At 40.6% G+C, this 15,909-nt stretch overlaps 1 protein-coding gene across 1 annotated transcript; it reads right to left on the bottom strand.

Moving 5' to 3' along the window:
• Positions 1 to 254: 254 nt before the first annotated feature.
• Positions 255 to 13,886, bottom strand: LOC132526134 (membrane-spanning 4-domains subfamily A member 12-like). The gene is given in 7 exon segments (XM_060160002.1): positions 255 to 356; positions 541 to 651; positions 3,550 to 3,590; positions 3,714 to 3,828; positions 5,449 to 5,505; positions 6,128 to 6,265; positions 13,620 to 13,886. Coding segments are annotated over 7 exon segments (831 nt in total).
• Between the last annotated feature and the right edge of the window lie 2,023 nt (positions 13,887 to 15,909).

The raw sequence follows: 15,909 nt of genomic DNA on the forward strand, positions 1-15,909 counted from the left end.
AGAGTTGCAGTCATTTCCGGTCCTCTGGCCCTTCGCCTTTGCCAGTGAGTGGTAGTGGCATATGTAGGAAGAAACAGTGGCAGGGAGGTCCATGCAGTTATCATTCGTGATAAACTAAGAACAAATCTGAAACACAGTCTTTAAAGGTCAGCAATCATCGTGGAGAGTCGAGGCTGCTTCTTAAGAAGTTTCTGCAGGTAGTTTTACCCCATGAGATTGCATGAGCTTCCTTTTTCTTTTAATACCTGGTGGTATTAGGTGGTATGAGTTTGGTGGCCATCATTTCTGGGAGGAACTGAGGACCACCCTGTTGTCAAGGGACTATTTGCATACACAATTGGAATACCAAGGACAGACTGGAAAGAATGAAACAAGCAAACAATATTGTTACTATAATCCTGTTCAGTAACCTCCCTGGTCCCATCAGGGAAGAGGGCCAAGAGCGCTGTGGTAAGCCCGCAGTGGGACTTAGCTGACACTGAAGTCTGTATTCCTTCAGCACATACTCAGATTATCTTCCAGAGAAGAGGCCCAACTCACCCCATTGGTGTTGGTGATTGCTTGGCTGGCAAAATGTGCTGTGACACAAGTTATGCAAAACTCCTAAAGAGAGAAGATGGTCAGCATGGCTGAAATTCCTTTCCCAGCAAGCTGAAATCCGGAATAAACACACTGAAATGTTGACTAAATCAGGAGGGCTTCACCCTGGCTTCAAAAAGTTCTGATTCATCAAATGTACTATTGCTTGTACTCACCTAGCTCTGGGATCATTTCTCTGTCATCACATGCTTATTTCAGGGGAATGTAAACTAACTTTGGAATTTCTTTAAAATGCCAGAAGACTTCCCTTTTTGCCAGTAGACTGTTTTATTTAGAAACATTAGAAAGGAAGTAGAGTTTTTTTTTTTGCAGTGGCTTTTTTTTCTAATAAAAATTTACTTGCTCATTAAAATAAAAAAATAAATCAAGTAACATAGAACACAACCAATCATCCCAAATGCCACTGCCCAGAAATGAGCTAAAGTAACATCTGAGACCTGTTATTCTAGAACTCTACGTATGGGCAAAAGGCAAATAGAAAAGTGGATGCAGGGACTTCCCTGGCGGTCCAGTGGTTGGGACTCTGCGCTTCCACTGCAGGGGGTGCAGGTTCGATTCCTGGCCGGGGAACTAAGATCTGGCATGCCGTGTAGGGCAGACAAAAAAATAGAAAAAAATAAAAAAGAAAAGTGGTTGCATGGAGAGACAGCAAGAGAGAGAAAAAAGGAGAACAAGCAAGGGAGGGAATGAGAGAGCAATAGAGGGAAACACCATTTTTTAATAATGGAATCGTTTTTACTTCCTATTTTGAAATAAAAGTATTACCTGATTTTAAAAGAACAAAAAGAAGTCAAGTTTACAAAATCCATGAAGAAGTTGACATCATTTTAAACCTACAAGTTTCAGTTTGAGGCAGTATTAGATGATTGTTTATTATGAAAAATGAGAGATTAGCATGCTTGTCTTACCTCTCATCTTCTCTCTTCACCTTCCAGTTTTTGTGCTTTTCACGAATCTCCTTACACAGCTTCTCCTTGCGTTTCTACATTCTTGATTTAATCTACCTCGTGTATGGTTGAATATTACTGTTCTTCTTTTTTTTAGCAGCAGTGCCCATGTGTGTTGTTGTTTTACTGAGAGTATCTTCTTGTTGCTTTTATACTATCACAAGGATTTTATTGGACTTGTTTTTTTTTATTTTTTAAATTAAAAAACAATTTTATTTATTTATTTTTGGCTGCGTTGGGTCTTTGTCGCTGCGTGCAGTCTTTCTCTAGCTGTGGCGAGTAGGGGGCTACTCTTCGTTGCAGTGAATGGGCTTCTCATTGCAGTGGCTTCTCTTGTTGTGGAGCACAGGCTCTAGGCGTGCGGACTTCAGTAGTTGTGGCTCGCGGGCTCAGCAGTTGTGGCTAGCAGGCTCTAGAGCGCAGGCTCAGTAGTTGTGGCGCACGGGGCTTAGTTGCTCCGTGGCATGTGGGATCTTCCCGGACCAGGGCTTGAACCCATATCCCCTGCATTGGCAGGCGGATTCTTTTTTTTTTTTTAATATCTTTATTGGGGTATAATTGCTTTACAATGGTGTGTTAGTTTCTGCTTTATAACGAAGTGAATCAGTTATACATATACATATGTTCCCGTATGTCTTCCCTCTTGCATCTCCCTCCCTCCCACCCTCCCTATCCCACCCCTCCAGGCTGTCACAAAGCACCGAGCCAATATCCCTGTGCCCTGCGGCTGCTTCCCACTAGCTATCTACCTTACTACGTTTGTTAGTGTGTATATGTCCATGACTCTCTCTCGCCCTGTCACAGCTCACCCTTCCCCCTCCCCATATCCTCAAGTCCGTTCTCCAGTAGGTCTGCGTCTTTATTCCTGTCTTACCCCTAGGTTCTTCATGACATTTTTTTTCCTTAAATTCCATATATATGTGTTAGCATATGGTATTTGTCTTTTTCTTTCTGACTTACTTCACTCTGTATGACAGACTCTAGGTCTATCCACCTCATTACAAATAGCTCAATTTCGTTTCTTTTTAAGGCTGAGTAATATTCCATTGTATAAATGTGCCACATCTTCGTTATCCATTCATCCGATGATGGGCACTTAGGTTGTTTCCATCTCCGGGCTATTGTAAATAGAGCTGCAATGAACATTGTGGTACATGACTTTGAATTTTGGTTTTCTCAGGGTATATGCCCAGTAGTGGGATTGCTGGGTCATATGGTAGTTCTATTTGTAGTTTTTTAAGGAACCTCCATACTGTTCTCCATAGTGGCTGAACCAATTCACATTCCCACCAGCAGTGCAAGAGTGTTCCTTTTTCTCCACACCCTCTCCAGCATTTATTGTTTCTAGATTTTTTGATGATGGCCATTCTGACTGGTGTGAGATGATATCTCATTGTAGTTTTGATTTGCATTTCTCTAATGATTAGTGATGTTGAGCATTCTTTCATGTGTTTGTTGGCAGTCTGTCTGTCTTCTTTGGAGAAATGTCTATTTAGGTCTTCTGGCAGGCGGATTCTTAACTACTGCACCACCAGGGAAGTCCCTGGACTTGTTATTCTTGAGTCACATTTTCTTTTCATCAAAACTTTATAGATATTGCTCCATGATTTTCCCTCACTGAATGTTGTTGTAGTAGAGACCGAGTCAAGCTGATTTTTTTTCCTGCTTGTAAGTAATTTGATTTTTCTGCCTAAAACCTCAAAGAATCCTTTTCTATACCTTATGCCTTATTAACAAGGATACATATATTTCAATATGTATCAATATCAATATTGATATTTATGTATCTATATCTGTATCTCACTTATTTTGCATCTCTTTCTCCTAGTATAGGTTATTCTCATTCAGCGTACAAATTCAGTTACTCTTTTATTTCTGGGAGCTTTTTTTCCCAGTGTTTCTGTATACCCTTTAGGAGTCTTCCCTATGTGACTACCCATGAGATGGACCACTAAGGGGTGCCCTTTCTGCCCTAGTCCATCTACAGAGGTGACTCTCCCACTTTATTCTCTAGTCCTAGAGATCCCATGACCAGGAGTAGGGCTGGAATAGAAAAAGGGATTTACTACTAGAGCTGCTGTACAGTAATAAGAAATAAAATATAGATCCACTCTAAGTGAGTGGAAAGAGAGGAGGCACATGGTAGGTGTTGGGATACTTAGCCACTGCCCCAGTAGTCTTGATTAGGCAGCCCATTAATGCTCACATCCACCAGCAACAGAATCACCCCCATGAAGGCAGAGACAGAATTAACAATGTTCATTCCTAGGCTGCCTTTTATCTGAGGGAGATGGCAGGAAAGATAAATCATATGTAAGATGAGTGAAATTAAATGAAATAAGAAGCAATTAAATCTAACGGTTCTTAATCTTTGAAATCTTGAAAAAAAAATTGAAATGATTTTTTTCCTCTTCCCTTCTGGAGAGTTACCATGAAAACTATTCTATATGCCGCCTAAATGTAGGGTATTTCTAAGATCTGTAGAAAAATGTAAATAGTACAAAGCAGAAGCTCATCTATTATATTTGTCTAAGCCTCATGCAAAATAACATTATATTCCCTTTTTAAAACAATCAAATGACAAACTTATAATGAGCATTTTTTCTGTGACAGCCACTGTATTAAATCATGTAAATGCATTATTTCGTAGAACTCTTACAACCACTATAGGAGGTAGTACTATATAGCATCCAATTTTATAGATGGAAAAGTCTATACACAAAAAAATCTGTGCTGATAAATTTAGGAATTCATGAAACCCTTGTCTTTCTTAGGACTAGATAGATATAGAATGAGGAACTTGTTAGGCTTCTGAGGGTAGGGGTAGATGGGCAGAGTATAAAACGTTCCCCAGTTTCTACAAGAAGACTTTGAAATTCAGCAGAATAATTGTGAAACCAAGTCCTCAGCTGACTTGTTAGGAGTTCTTTGGAACGTGCTACTGCTGCAGCATGCCTTAGATAGTCTTCTGAAGGCCCCTAAAGGGCTCCTAGAAGAATCGCTTTAGGTATAATTTTAGCTCTCTTCTCCAAATGGACAGATTCTATGCTTGGACAAGCATAGTTAGAGGGAAGCATCTCTAAATCATGCAGTGAAAGGATATTTTATTTTGTTTTTGGATTACAACAAGAGTAGTCAAGATTAGACTGATTTATTTTATTTTATTTTTAGTCTAGTGTAGTCTAGTCTGGGAAAGTATGAGTAACATGACTGTGTTCCTATTTTCCAGTTCTTCCCTCTTGTGCTGGATTAAATATAATCTTGAAACCACTTCTGTTCTAGTTGTCTCTAGTTCTTGGCAAACGATTTTCTTTCTCCTGTTTCAAAAGTGGACCAGGAGATTGCAAAAGGTGGAGTGCTGTGACAGAAAGAATTGAAAGGCCTGTCTCAGGGATTTATGGACTCTTCTTAGGTACTGAGCTAGGTGTTTTTCATGATGATCTGAAGAACTATAAAACAAAAGTCAAATCTGAATAAGACTAGGAGACATGCACAAAGAAAAAATAACAATACAAGGCAAGGCAGAACTGAGAAATAGTAAATGCGTAGTAGAGTCTTTGATACTGAAGTGGCAAGAGGGTGTCCCCTGGCTTCTTTGTTTCTGTTTGGAGTGTCCCCCGTGCAGTGTGACCCCACTGAACCAGGGAGCCTTGGAAGTAAACAACCCCATCTTTACTAATTTCCACTCTTGTGAATTAAAGAGTCGGGATGTTGAGCTTTGCCATTTCTGAGTGGTAAATTGTGTAGACCATGGGAGGGCATACGTACCATGGAGGCAACCCACAGATACTTCTGGGAAAAAAATGCTCCCCTGCTCACGTTCTGAATCTGGCTTCTCAGTTTTCTTACCCAAATAAGTTAATCTTTAAAGGGATTAAAAAGTAGAAACATTCTAACTTACCAGACAAGGGGAAAACTGCTTGGATGCCGAAATAGAGAGTGCTCCAGTAATAATGAACTGTAGAAAGAAACAAATTTATTTGTGAAATGATGGGTCCTTTGATTTTTCCTGGGAAATACTTCTCTTTATATGATGAAAGGTTGACCTATTTATATTTCCCTCTCAAAAATTCCTCTCGTACTTCTCAATTTTTTGGAGTAACTCTCGAGGTTTCTATGTCCTTTTGACATCCTTTTCTTTTTTCTCCTTAGTTTCTCGCACAAAAAGACCTCATTCCCTTGTAAGTTTTCCTTGTTCGGATGACTTCTGACCTCACTGCTCAGTCTCTTCTCATGGTCAATTGCATATTTTTAATCATGTTCCCGATCACCTCTTTTTGCCACTTTCCACCCAGCACATACATTTCCATCTAAAATGTAATAGGGAAATAAAACTTTGGTTTGCTGGTTACTTGATTAGTGTAAACTTTAGGGTGTGAGTTTAGGCTGCAAGTTAAAATGGAGAACAAAAGCTCTTCTTTATTTAATTCTCTATCTAATTAATATCTAATATTAATATCTAGTATCTAAATTCTCCAGCTGATCAGATGCAGGGCTTATTAAAAGATGAGTTGTACATAGACTGGGGACAGCTCTACTTGATAAGCTGAGAGGGACAGCTGTTGCAGCAGGCTACTCACAGAGAGGTCACCCCAGAATGGATATCCGCCAATAAAGGACAAGGAAGCCAAACCCAACTCTTGGTTATAAATAGAGGCCATTAAACCCCCAATAATTCCGAAGTCAATGTGCCTCAATCCAGTCATGATCTGGATTGCCTGAAAAAGAAAACAGACATTTAAAAATGGCTTCTTCATCTTCAGGCACCACTGAAACATCACTATCATTGCTGCTGCTCCTTATTTATTGTCAACTCTGTCAAGATCCATGGTGTCATTTAGCTATACCTCTACAGGAGGTGGGCCATTAAGATTTTGACATACGCTAGGGCCAGGGCCTCAGCGTAAAGCCTTGTTTTTTTCTTTTTTTTCTTCACATCTTTATGGGAGTATAATTGCTTTACAATGGTGTGTTAGTTTCTGCTTCATAACAAAGTGAATCAGCTATACATATACATATGTTCCCATATCTTTTCCCTCTTGTGTCTCCCTCCCTCCCACCCTCCCTATCCCACCCCTCTATGTGGTCAAAAAGCACCGGGCTGATCTCCCTGTGCTATGCGGCTGCTTCCCACTAGCTATCTATTTTACATTTGTTAGTGTATATATGTCCATGCCACTCTCTCACTTCGTCCCAGCTTACCCTTCTCCCTCCCCGTGTCCTCAAGTCCATTATCTACGTCTGCATCTTTATTCCTGTCCTGCCCCTTGGTTCTTCAAAACCTTTTTTTTTTTTTTTTAGATTCCATATGTATGTGTTAGCATACGGTATTTGTTTTTCTCTTTCTGAATTACTTCACTCTGTATGACAGACTCTAGGTCCATCCACCTCACTACAAATAACTCAATTTCGTTTCTTTTTACGGCTGGTTAATATTCCATTGTATATATGTGCCACATATCTTTATCCATTCATCTGTCAAAGGTCACTTAGGTTGCTTACATCTCCAGGCTATTGTAAATAGAACTGCAATGAACACTGTGGTACATGACTCTTTTTGAATTATGGTTTTCTCAGGGTATATGCCCAGTAGTGGGATTGCTGGGTCGTATGGTAGTTCTATTTTTAGTTTTTTAAGGAACCTCCATACTGTTCTCCATCGTGGCTATACCAATTTACATTCCCACCTCTCCAGCATTTATTGTTTGTAGATTTTTTGATGATTGCCATTCTGACTAGTGTGAGGTGATACCTCATTGTAGTTTTGATTTGCATTTCTCTAATGATTAGTGATGTTGAGCATCCTTACATGTGTTTGTTGGCAATCTGTATGTCTTCTTTGGAGAAATGTGTATTTAGGTCTTCTGCCCCTTTTTGGATTGGGTTGTTTGTTTTTTTGATATTGAGCTGCATGAGCTGCTTGTAAATTTTGGAGATTAGTCCTTTGTCAGTTGCTTCATTTGCAAAATATTTTCTCCCATTCTGAGGGTTGTCTTTTCATCTTGTTTATGTTTTCCTTTGCTGTGCAAAAGGTTTTAAGTTTCATTCTCATTTGTTTATTTTTGTTTTTATTTCCATTACTCTAGGAGGTGGGTCAAAAAAGATCTTGCTGTGATTTATGTCAAAGAGTGTTCTGCCTATGTTTTCCTCTAAGAGTTTTATAGTGTCTGGCCTTACATTTAGGTTTTTAATCCATTTTGAGTTTATTTTTGTGTATGGTGTTAGGGAGTGTTCTAATTTCATTCTTTTACATGTAGCTGTCCAGTTTTCCCAGCACCACTTATTGAAGAGGCTCTCTTTTCTCCGTTTTATATTCTTACCTCCTGTATCAAAGATAAGGTGACCATATGTGCATGGGTTTATCTCTGGGCTTTCTATCCTGTTCCACTGATCTATATTTCTGTTTCTGTGCCAGTACCATACTGTCTTGATTACTGTAGCTTTGTAGTATAGTCTGAAGTCAGGGAGCCTGATTCCTCCAGCTCTGTTTTTCTTTCTCAAGATTGCTTTGGCTTTTCGGGGTCCTTTGTGTTTCCATACAAATTGTGAAGTTTTTTGTTCTAGTTCTGTGAAAAATGCCATTGGTAGTTTGATAGGGATTGCATTGAATCTGTAGATTGCTTTGGGTAGTATAGTCATTTTCACAATGTTGATTCTTCCAATCCAAGAATATGGTGTATCTCTCCATCTGTTTATATCAATATGGTATATCTCTCCATCTGTTTGTATCATCCTTAATTTCTTTCATCTGTGTCTTACAGTTTTCTGCATACAGGTCTTTTGTCTCCCTAGGTAGGTTTATTCCTAGGTATTTTATTCTTTTTGTTGCAATGGTAAATGGGAATGTTTCCTTAATTTCTCTTTAGGATTTTTCATCATTAGTGTATAGGAATGCAAGATATTTCTGTGCATTAATTTTGTAACCTGCTACTTTACCAAATCCATTGATTAGCTCTAGTAGTTTTCTGGTAGCATCTTTAGGATTCTCTATGCATAGTATCATGTCATCTGCAGACAGTGACAGCTTTACTTCTTCTTTTCCAATTTTTATTCCTTTTATTTCTTTTTCTTCTCTGATTGCCATGGCTAGGACTTCCAAAACTATGTTGAATAATAGTGGTGAGAGTGGACAACCTTGTCTTGTTCCTGATCTTAGAGGAAATGGTTTCAGTTTTTCACCGTTCACCATTGAGAACGATGTTGGCTGTTGGTTTGTCATATATGGCCTTTATTATGTTGAGCTAAGTTCCCTCTATGCCTACTTTCTGGAGGGTTTTTATCATAAATGGGTGTTGAATTTTGTCACAAGCTTTTTCTGCATCTATTGAGATGATCATATGTTTTTTTTCCTTCAAGTTGTTAATATGGTTTCTCACATTGATTGATTTGCATATATTGAAGAATCCTTGCATTCCTGGGATGAACCCCACTTGATCAGGGTAAATGATCCTTTTAATGTGCTGTTGGATTCTGTTTGCTAGTATTTTGTTGAGGATTTTTGTTCATCAGTGATATTGGCCTGTAGTTTTCTTTCTTTGTGGCATCTTTGTCTGGTTTTGGTATCATGGTGATGGTGGCTTTGTAGAATGAGTTTGGGAGTGTTCCTCCCGCTGCTATATTTTGGAAGAGTTTGAGAAGGACAGGTGTTAGCTTTTCTATACATTTTTGATAGAATTCGCCTGTAAAGCCATCTGGTCCTGGGCTTTTGTTTTTTGGAAGATTTTTAATCACAGTGTCAATTTCAGTGCTTGTGATTGGTCTGTTTATATTTTCTACTTCTTCCTGGTTCCGTCTCGGGAGGTTGTGCTTTTCTAAGAATTTGTTCATTTTTTCGAGGTTGTCCATTTTATTGGCATAGAGTTGCTTGTAGTAATCTCTCATGATCCTTTTATTTCTGCAGTGTCAGTTGTTAGTTCTCCTTTTTCATTTCTAATTCTGTTGATTTGAGTCTTCTCCCTCTTTTCTTGATGAGTCTGGCTAATGGTTTATCACCTTTGTTTATCTTCTCAAAGAACCAGCTTTTAGTTTTATTAATCTTTGCTATTGTTTCCTTCATTTCTTTTTCATTTACTTCTGATCTTTGTGATTTCTTTCCTTCTGCTAACTTTTTTTTTTGTTTGTTTGTTCTTCTTTCTTTGCTTTAGGTGCAAGGTTAGGTTGTTTATTTGAGATGTTTCTTGTTTCTTGAGGTAGGATTGTATTGCTATAAACTTCCCTCTTAGAACTGCTTTTGCTGCATCCCATAGGTTTTGGGTTGTTGTGTTTTCTTTGTCATTTGTTTCTAGGCATTTTTTGATTTCCTCTTTGATTTCCTCAGTGATCACTTGGTTACCTAGCAGTGTATTGTTTGGCCTCCATGTGTTTGTATTTTTTACAGATTTTTTCCTGTAATTGATATCTAGTCTCATAGCGTTGTGGTTGGAAAAGATACTTGATATGATTTCAACATTTTTTAATTTACCAAGGATTGATTTGTGAGTCAAGATATGATCTATCCTGGAGAATGTTCCATGAGCACTTGAGAAGAAAGTGTATTCTGTTGTTTTTGGATGGAATGTCCTATAAATGTCAATTAAGTCCATGTTTTTTAATGTATCATTTAAAGCTTTTGTTTTCTTTTTTATTTTCATTTTGGATGATCTGTCCTTTGGTGAAAGTGGGGTGTTGAAGTTCCCTACTATTATTGTGTTACTGTCGATTTCCTCTTACATGGCTGTTAGTATTTGCCTTATGTATTGTGGTGCTCCTATGTTGGGTGCATAAATATTTACAATTGTTATATCTTCTTCTTGGATTGATCCCTTGATCATTATGTAGTGTCCTTCTTTGTCTCTTGTAATAATCTGTATTTTAAAGTCTATTTTGTCTGATATGAGTATTGCTAACTCCAGCTTTCTTTTGATTTCCATTTGCATGGAATATCTTTTTCCATCTCCTCACTTTCAGTCTGTATGTGTCCCTAGGTCTGAAGTGGGTGTCTTATAGACAGCATATATACACGTCTTGTTTTTGTATCCATTCAGCCAGTCTGTGTCTTTTGGTTGGAGCATTTAATCCATTCATGTTTAAGGTAATTATCGATATGTATGTTCCTATGACCATTTTCTTAATTGTTTTGGGTTTGTTATTGTAGGTCTTTTACTTCTCTTGTGTTTCCTGCCTAGAGAAGTTCCTTTAGCATTTGTTGTAAAGCTGGTTTGGTGGTGCTGAATTCTCTTAGTTTTTGCTTGTCTGTAAAGGTTTTAATTTCTCAGTCAAATCTGGATGAGATCCTTGCTGTGTAGAGTAACCTTGGTTGTAGTTTTTTCCCTTTCATCACTTTATATTTGTCCTACCACACCCTTCTGGCTTGCAGAGTTTCTGCTAAAAGATCAGCTGTTAACCTTATGGGGATTCCCTTGTATGTTATTTGTTGTTTTTCCCTTGCTGCTTTTAATATTTTTTCTTTGTATTTAATTTTTGATACTTTGATTAGTATGTGTCTTGCTTGGCATGTTTCTCCTTGGATTTGTCCTGTCTGGGACTGTCTGTGCTTCCTGGACTTGATTGACTCTTTCCTTTCCCATATTAGGGAAGTTTTCAGTAAAGCCTTGTTTGAGGTATTTGGGGAGGCTTGTTCATGTGGCCCAAGGATTCTTCAAAAAGTACTACTGCATAGGTGTGCATTAGCATCCCCTGAGAGCCTCCAAGACTCTTAGAAAAAATTGCTGTAACTGTGACTTCAATGACTGTGTTTTGCAAATGGACCGGTTCTCTGCTTGGGTAATCCGAGTTCTGGGGAAAGTATCAATGAAGAAAAAACAATTTATTAGGCATTAATAATATGCTTGATAATTTCTAAGCACCTTACATTTATTGTACATGTAATCCTCCCAAACAACGGGATGGAGACACAGAGACTTTAAGAAATTAGGTATCTGTCTTACTCTGTTCAGGCTGCTGTAACAAAATACCACAGACTGTGTGGTTTATAAACAACAGAATTTTATTGTACACAGTTCTGGAAGCTGGGAAGTCCAAGTTCAACATTCCAGCACAGTCACCTTGTGGTGAGGGCCCTCTTCCTGTTCACAGCCCGTGCCTCTGTGTCTTCACATGGTGCAAAGGGTGAGCGATCTCTCAGGAGTCTCTTTTATAAGGCAATAATCTCATTCACGAGTGCTCCACTCTCATGACCTAATAAGCACATCCCAAAGGCCTACCTCCTAATACTATCATCTTTGAGAGTTAGGATTTCAACTTATGAATTTTGGAGGGGGACAGAAACATTTAGACCATAGCAGTGCCCAAGGTCACACAATTACTGAGGGGCAGACCTGGGAATTTTTTTTTTTTTTTTTTGCACGGTACGCGGTCCTCTCACTGTTGTGGCCTCTCCCGTTGAGGAGCACAGGCTCTGGATGCGCAGGCCCAGCGGCCATGGCTCACGGGCCCAGCCGCTCCACGGCATGTGGGATATTCCCGGACCAGGGCACGAACCCGCGTCCCCTGCATCGGCAGGCAGACTCTCGACCACTGCGCCACCAGGGGAGCCCCAGTACTTTGGTTTTTTTTGTTTTTTTTTTTGTGGTACGCGGGCCTCTCACTGTTGTGGCCTCTCCCGTTGCGGAGCACAGGCTCCGGACGCGCAGGCTCAGCGGCCACGGCTCACGGGCCCAGCCGCTCCGCGGCATGTGGGATATTCCCGGACCAGGGCACGAACCTGCGTCCCCTGCATCGGCAGGCGGACTCTCAACCACTGCGCCACCAGGGAAGCCCTCTATTCTCCTTTATCTGCCTCCTCCCTGTTCTTCAAACATGCCACATTTTCCTCGAAAGACCTTCTGACTTTACCGGGAACCTCTTGCCTGACATCCACAAGGCTCACTCCTCACTTCATGTCTTTGCTCACATGTCGTCTTCTAAGGAAAGCCTGCTCTGACCAGCTTGAAACTGCTATCCCCTCACTGCCTGGAATTGCTTATCCCTTTCACACTTCTTTATTCTTTCCATATCTTTTATCAACTTCCAGCACACTGTGTACCTTAATTCTTTATTGTGTGTGTAGTCTGATTCTCCCACTAGGTTCTGAGCTCCACGAGGGCAGAGGTTCTGCCTGATTTGTTCTGTGCCGTATTCCCAGCGCCTGTATGGGGCCAGCTGTGTGGTGTGCTAGTTCGTGCCAGTGGCCCAATGGGAGCAGGGAACTTCCTCTCTCTGGCAGGAGGAGGATCTGAGAGGCCGCCTCCCAGCCTACATCTGCCTGCTGCAGGGGAGCTGATGCTCAGTTTTACTTTCCTGTGATGGCTAGAAGAGTTCTGGCATATAATGGGCACTCAATATAATTTATGGAAGCCTCTAGCAGAGAAGTTAGAGCTGCACACGGGGAGGGACAGTACCATTTGGAGGAGTTGTGTTAGTGGCGTGAAAGAGGTTCTTCAAAAGCACAGCAAAGGAACTAATAATGCCACCTATGCCAGTGGAGTCTTCATGTACATATAGGGCATATTTTATTTACAGTGCCTCTATAAACTAGATTAGAAATGGTCAAAGTGCCCCGTATGGAATTGACATGCAGTTAAGTCAACATCTCCATGGGCACTGGGTGAGGGGAGAGCAGATGGAATGGCCCCTAGTTCTTTCACGCCCAGTTTCCCCAGACAGCCCATTTGTAGTGCCTTCTGTTTTTAAGGCAGCCCTCAATATGAGCTTGCCTCTATACAAATACCAGGCTTGAAACTAATCCAGAGACAGGATGGAGGGTACCCAGAATATCCTTTGCAAAAGTGAGATCAAGCTAGAAGTGGTGGCATTTCCAGAATGTCAGTGTTACTGAATCATCCTGCTACAAAGAATCCTTTGTCACCCATTAGATTTTTGCTTGAATCCAAAGTAAAATGAATTTGGGGGCAAAATCTGTATGCAGACTAATTATTTCTACCTAAAAGGGATACTGTTTCCAGAGTAGCATTCCAGCCTTTCTAATGATTGGGCGTATGTCATGAGATCATAAACTTCTCTCCACCTATAGCTTATAAGCACAATAAAACCTTACAAATGCAAAATAAAAATTCTAGTAGTAAGTAGACTTACCCCTAGTGTCTTTGCTTCTTCTTTAAAGCTTGTAGCTGCTTCTCCTCTAGCTTAACTTACCATTTGTATATTTCCTGGACCCTGCCGACTGTTGGTGAAGGTTCCTGGAGAAGTAATGAAGGGAGGCTGACCACTCTGCGCTTGGTTTCCTAGGCTGATGAAACTCAGAGGTTGTTGAGACCCAGGAGCCGTAGAGTAGCTTGGTGGGTAAGGATTAGGTTTGGTTTCACACATCCTGGGGAAGGCTGTTGGCTTGGATGACATCATTATGTCCTAAGTATTACAAAACATAGCAAAATGATAAATTTACCCAGAAAGGAAACTAAAGAAAATCTTGTCAAATGTCCATTAGCTATGCAAATGAAGGAAAGCAAGTGAGCAGTTAATGGGCAATGACAACCAATATGAGTGATACTTATTTGACTTTGGAACCCTATACATCCTACAGTTTGAAAGAAGGGAAGGAGGGGAAGATGAAGATACATTTACTTTCCAATTCCCGTTTGATTTTTTTTTTTTTTTTTTTTTGGTGGTACGCGGGCCTCTCGCTGTTGTGGCCTCTCCCGTTGCGGAGTACAGGCTCCGGACGCACAGGCTCAGCGGCCATGGCTCACGGGCCCAGCCGCTCCGCGGCATGTGGGATCTTCCCGGACCGGGGCACGAACCCACGTCCCCTGCATCGGCAGGCGGACTCTCAACCACTGCGCCACCAGGGAAGCCCTTCTCATTTGATTTTGTAAAGTGTTTATATATATTGATCTTCTGTGAGTTCATTGCATCTGAAGGACAACAGAAAGAGGGAAGGGATGGTGGTAGGCAGAATAATGCACCCTTCTCCTTTCCCCAAATGTCCACATTCTAATCTAGGAAATTGTGAATATGTTAGGTTACATGGCAGAGGTATTTAAGGTTGCAGATGGCATTGAGATTGATAATCAGCTGACTTTAAAACAGGGAGATTTTCCTGGATTATTTGGGTCGGCCCAGTGCCATCACAAGGGTCCTTAGAAGTGGAAGAGGGAGGTAGAAGAGAGTCAGAGAAAGAGATGTGATGATGGAGGTAGAGTTAGAGAGATGCTGTGCTGCTGGCTTTAAAGAGGGGGAAGTGAGCCATGAGGCAAGGGATATGGTGGCCTCTAGAAGCTAGAGAAAACAAGGAAAACAGATTCTTTCCTAGAGATGTCAGAAAGGATGCAGCTCTGCTGACACCTTGATCTTAGCTCAGTGAAACTGGTGTTGGATTTCTGACCTACAGAACTGTCAGATGATGAAGTTGTGTTGTTTTAAGCCACTAAGTTTCTGGTAATTTGTCATATCAATAAATAGAAAATGAATATAGAGGTCAAGAATATGATTGGAATATGAAAGGCAGTCCAAGATTTAAAATGATTTGTTAATACTTTTCCGGTAGATAATTCATCTATGACCAATTAAGTTAATTCTCTCATTCTTTAAGAAAAGTACCCTTGAGATTCCCTATTCATTTTTGTCCTTCTAGAAGCATAGAGTATCTTAAGTCCTTGGTGGGAATTTTATTGGAAATAAATCAGCACGATTAGATATGGACAGCAATCGTTATTAATCCTTGGAAAAAAAAATCATGACACACAAAAAAATTGTCTTCTTTGTCCTTAGATTCCTTTTTTGAGACCTCCTCCTCAAACCATTTTCTTGTACATCATGAATCTCAAGAAGGTAGGAGTTGTGGATGCCCTCATCCCTGGTTTGAAGTGTGATTAGACTACTGGAGCTTTGCACCACTGGTGTTTTAACAGGAACCCTTATTCAGACCTTGTCCTCATAGAATCCTGAAATTTCAGGGTAGGAAGGAGCCTTTCTAATTACCCTGTCCCATTCCCCTTGGTTTACAGAGGAAACACTGAAGCCACGACAGGTGAAATGCATGGGTCAGGGTTACACAGGCCACGTGTGGCGGAGTCATGACTACAATATGGGCTCTTGAGTGCTGGTGGGGAGCCCCCTCCAGCCACTCTGCTCACCCAGGAGGTTTACAGAGCTTGTCTTCCAGGCCACCTAGTGACGGGGGATTGATGCTGCACCTGTAACTACCCAGCAAACAAAACTACTGGTTTCTGATGCTGTGGAGAGGACTTTATAAACCAGACTGACTTCTCAGTGATTCAGTAATTAAGTTAGCAAGGGCTCTGCCCAGCGAGCCTCAGGTGAGCTGTCCAGAGAGCTAGCATTTCATTAAACGCTTACCGTAGGTACAGTGGGGGCTGTCTAGTGTCATGGTTATGAGCATGAACTTGGGGTTAGCATTCTGGCT

The sequence above is a fragment of the Lagenorhynchus albirostris genome, chromosome 9 (genome assembly GCF_949774975.1).
Source record: "Lagenorhynchus albirostris chromosome 9, mLagAlb1.1, whole genome shotgun sequence".
Classification (NCBI taxonomy): domain Eukaryota; kingdom Metazoa; phylum Chordata; class Mammalia; order Artiodactyla; family Delphinidae; genus Lagenorhynchus; species Lagenorhynchus albirostris.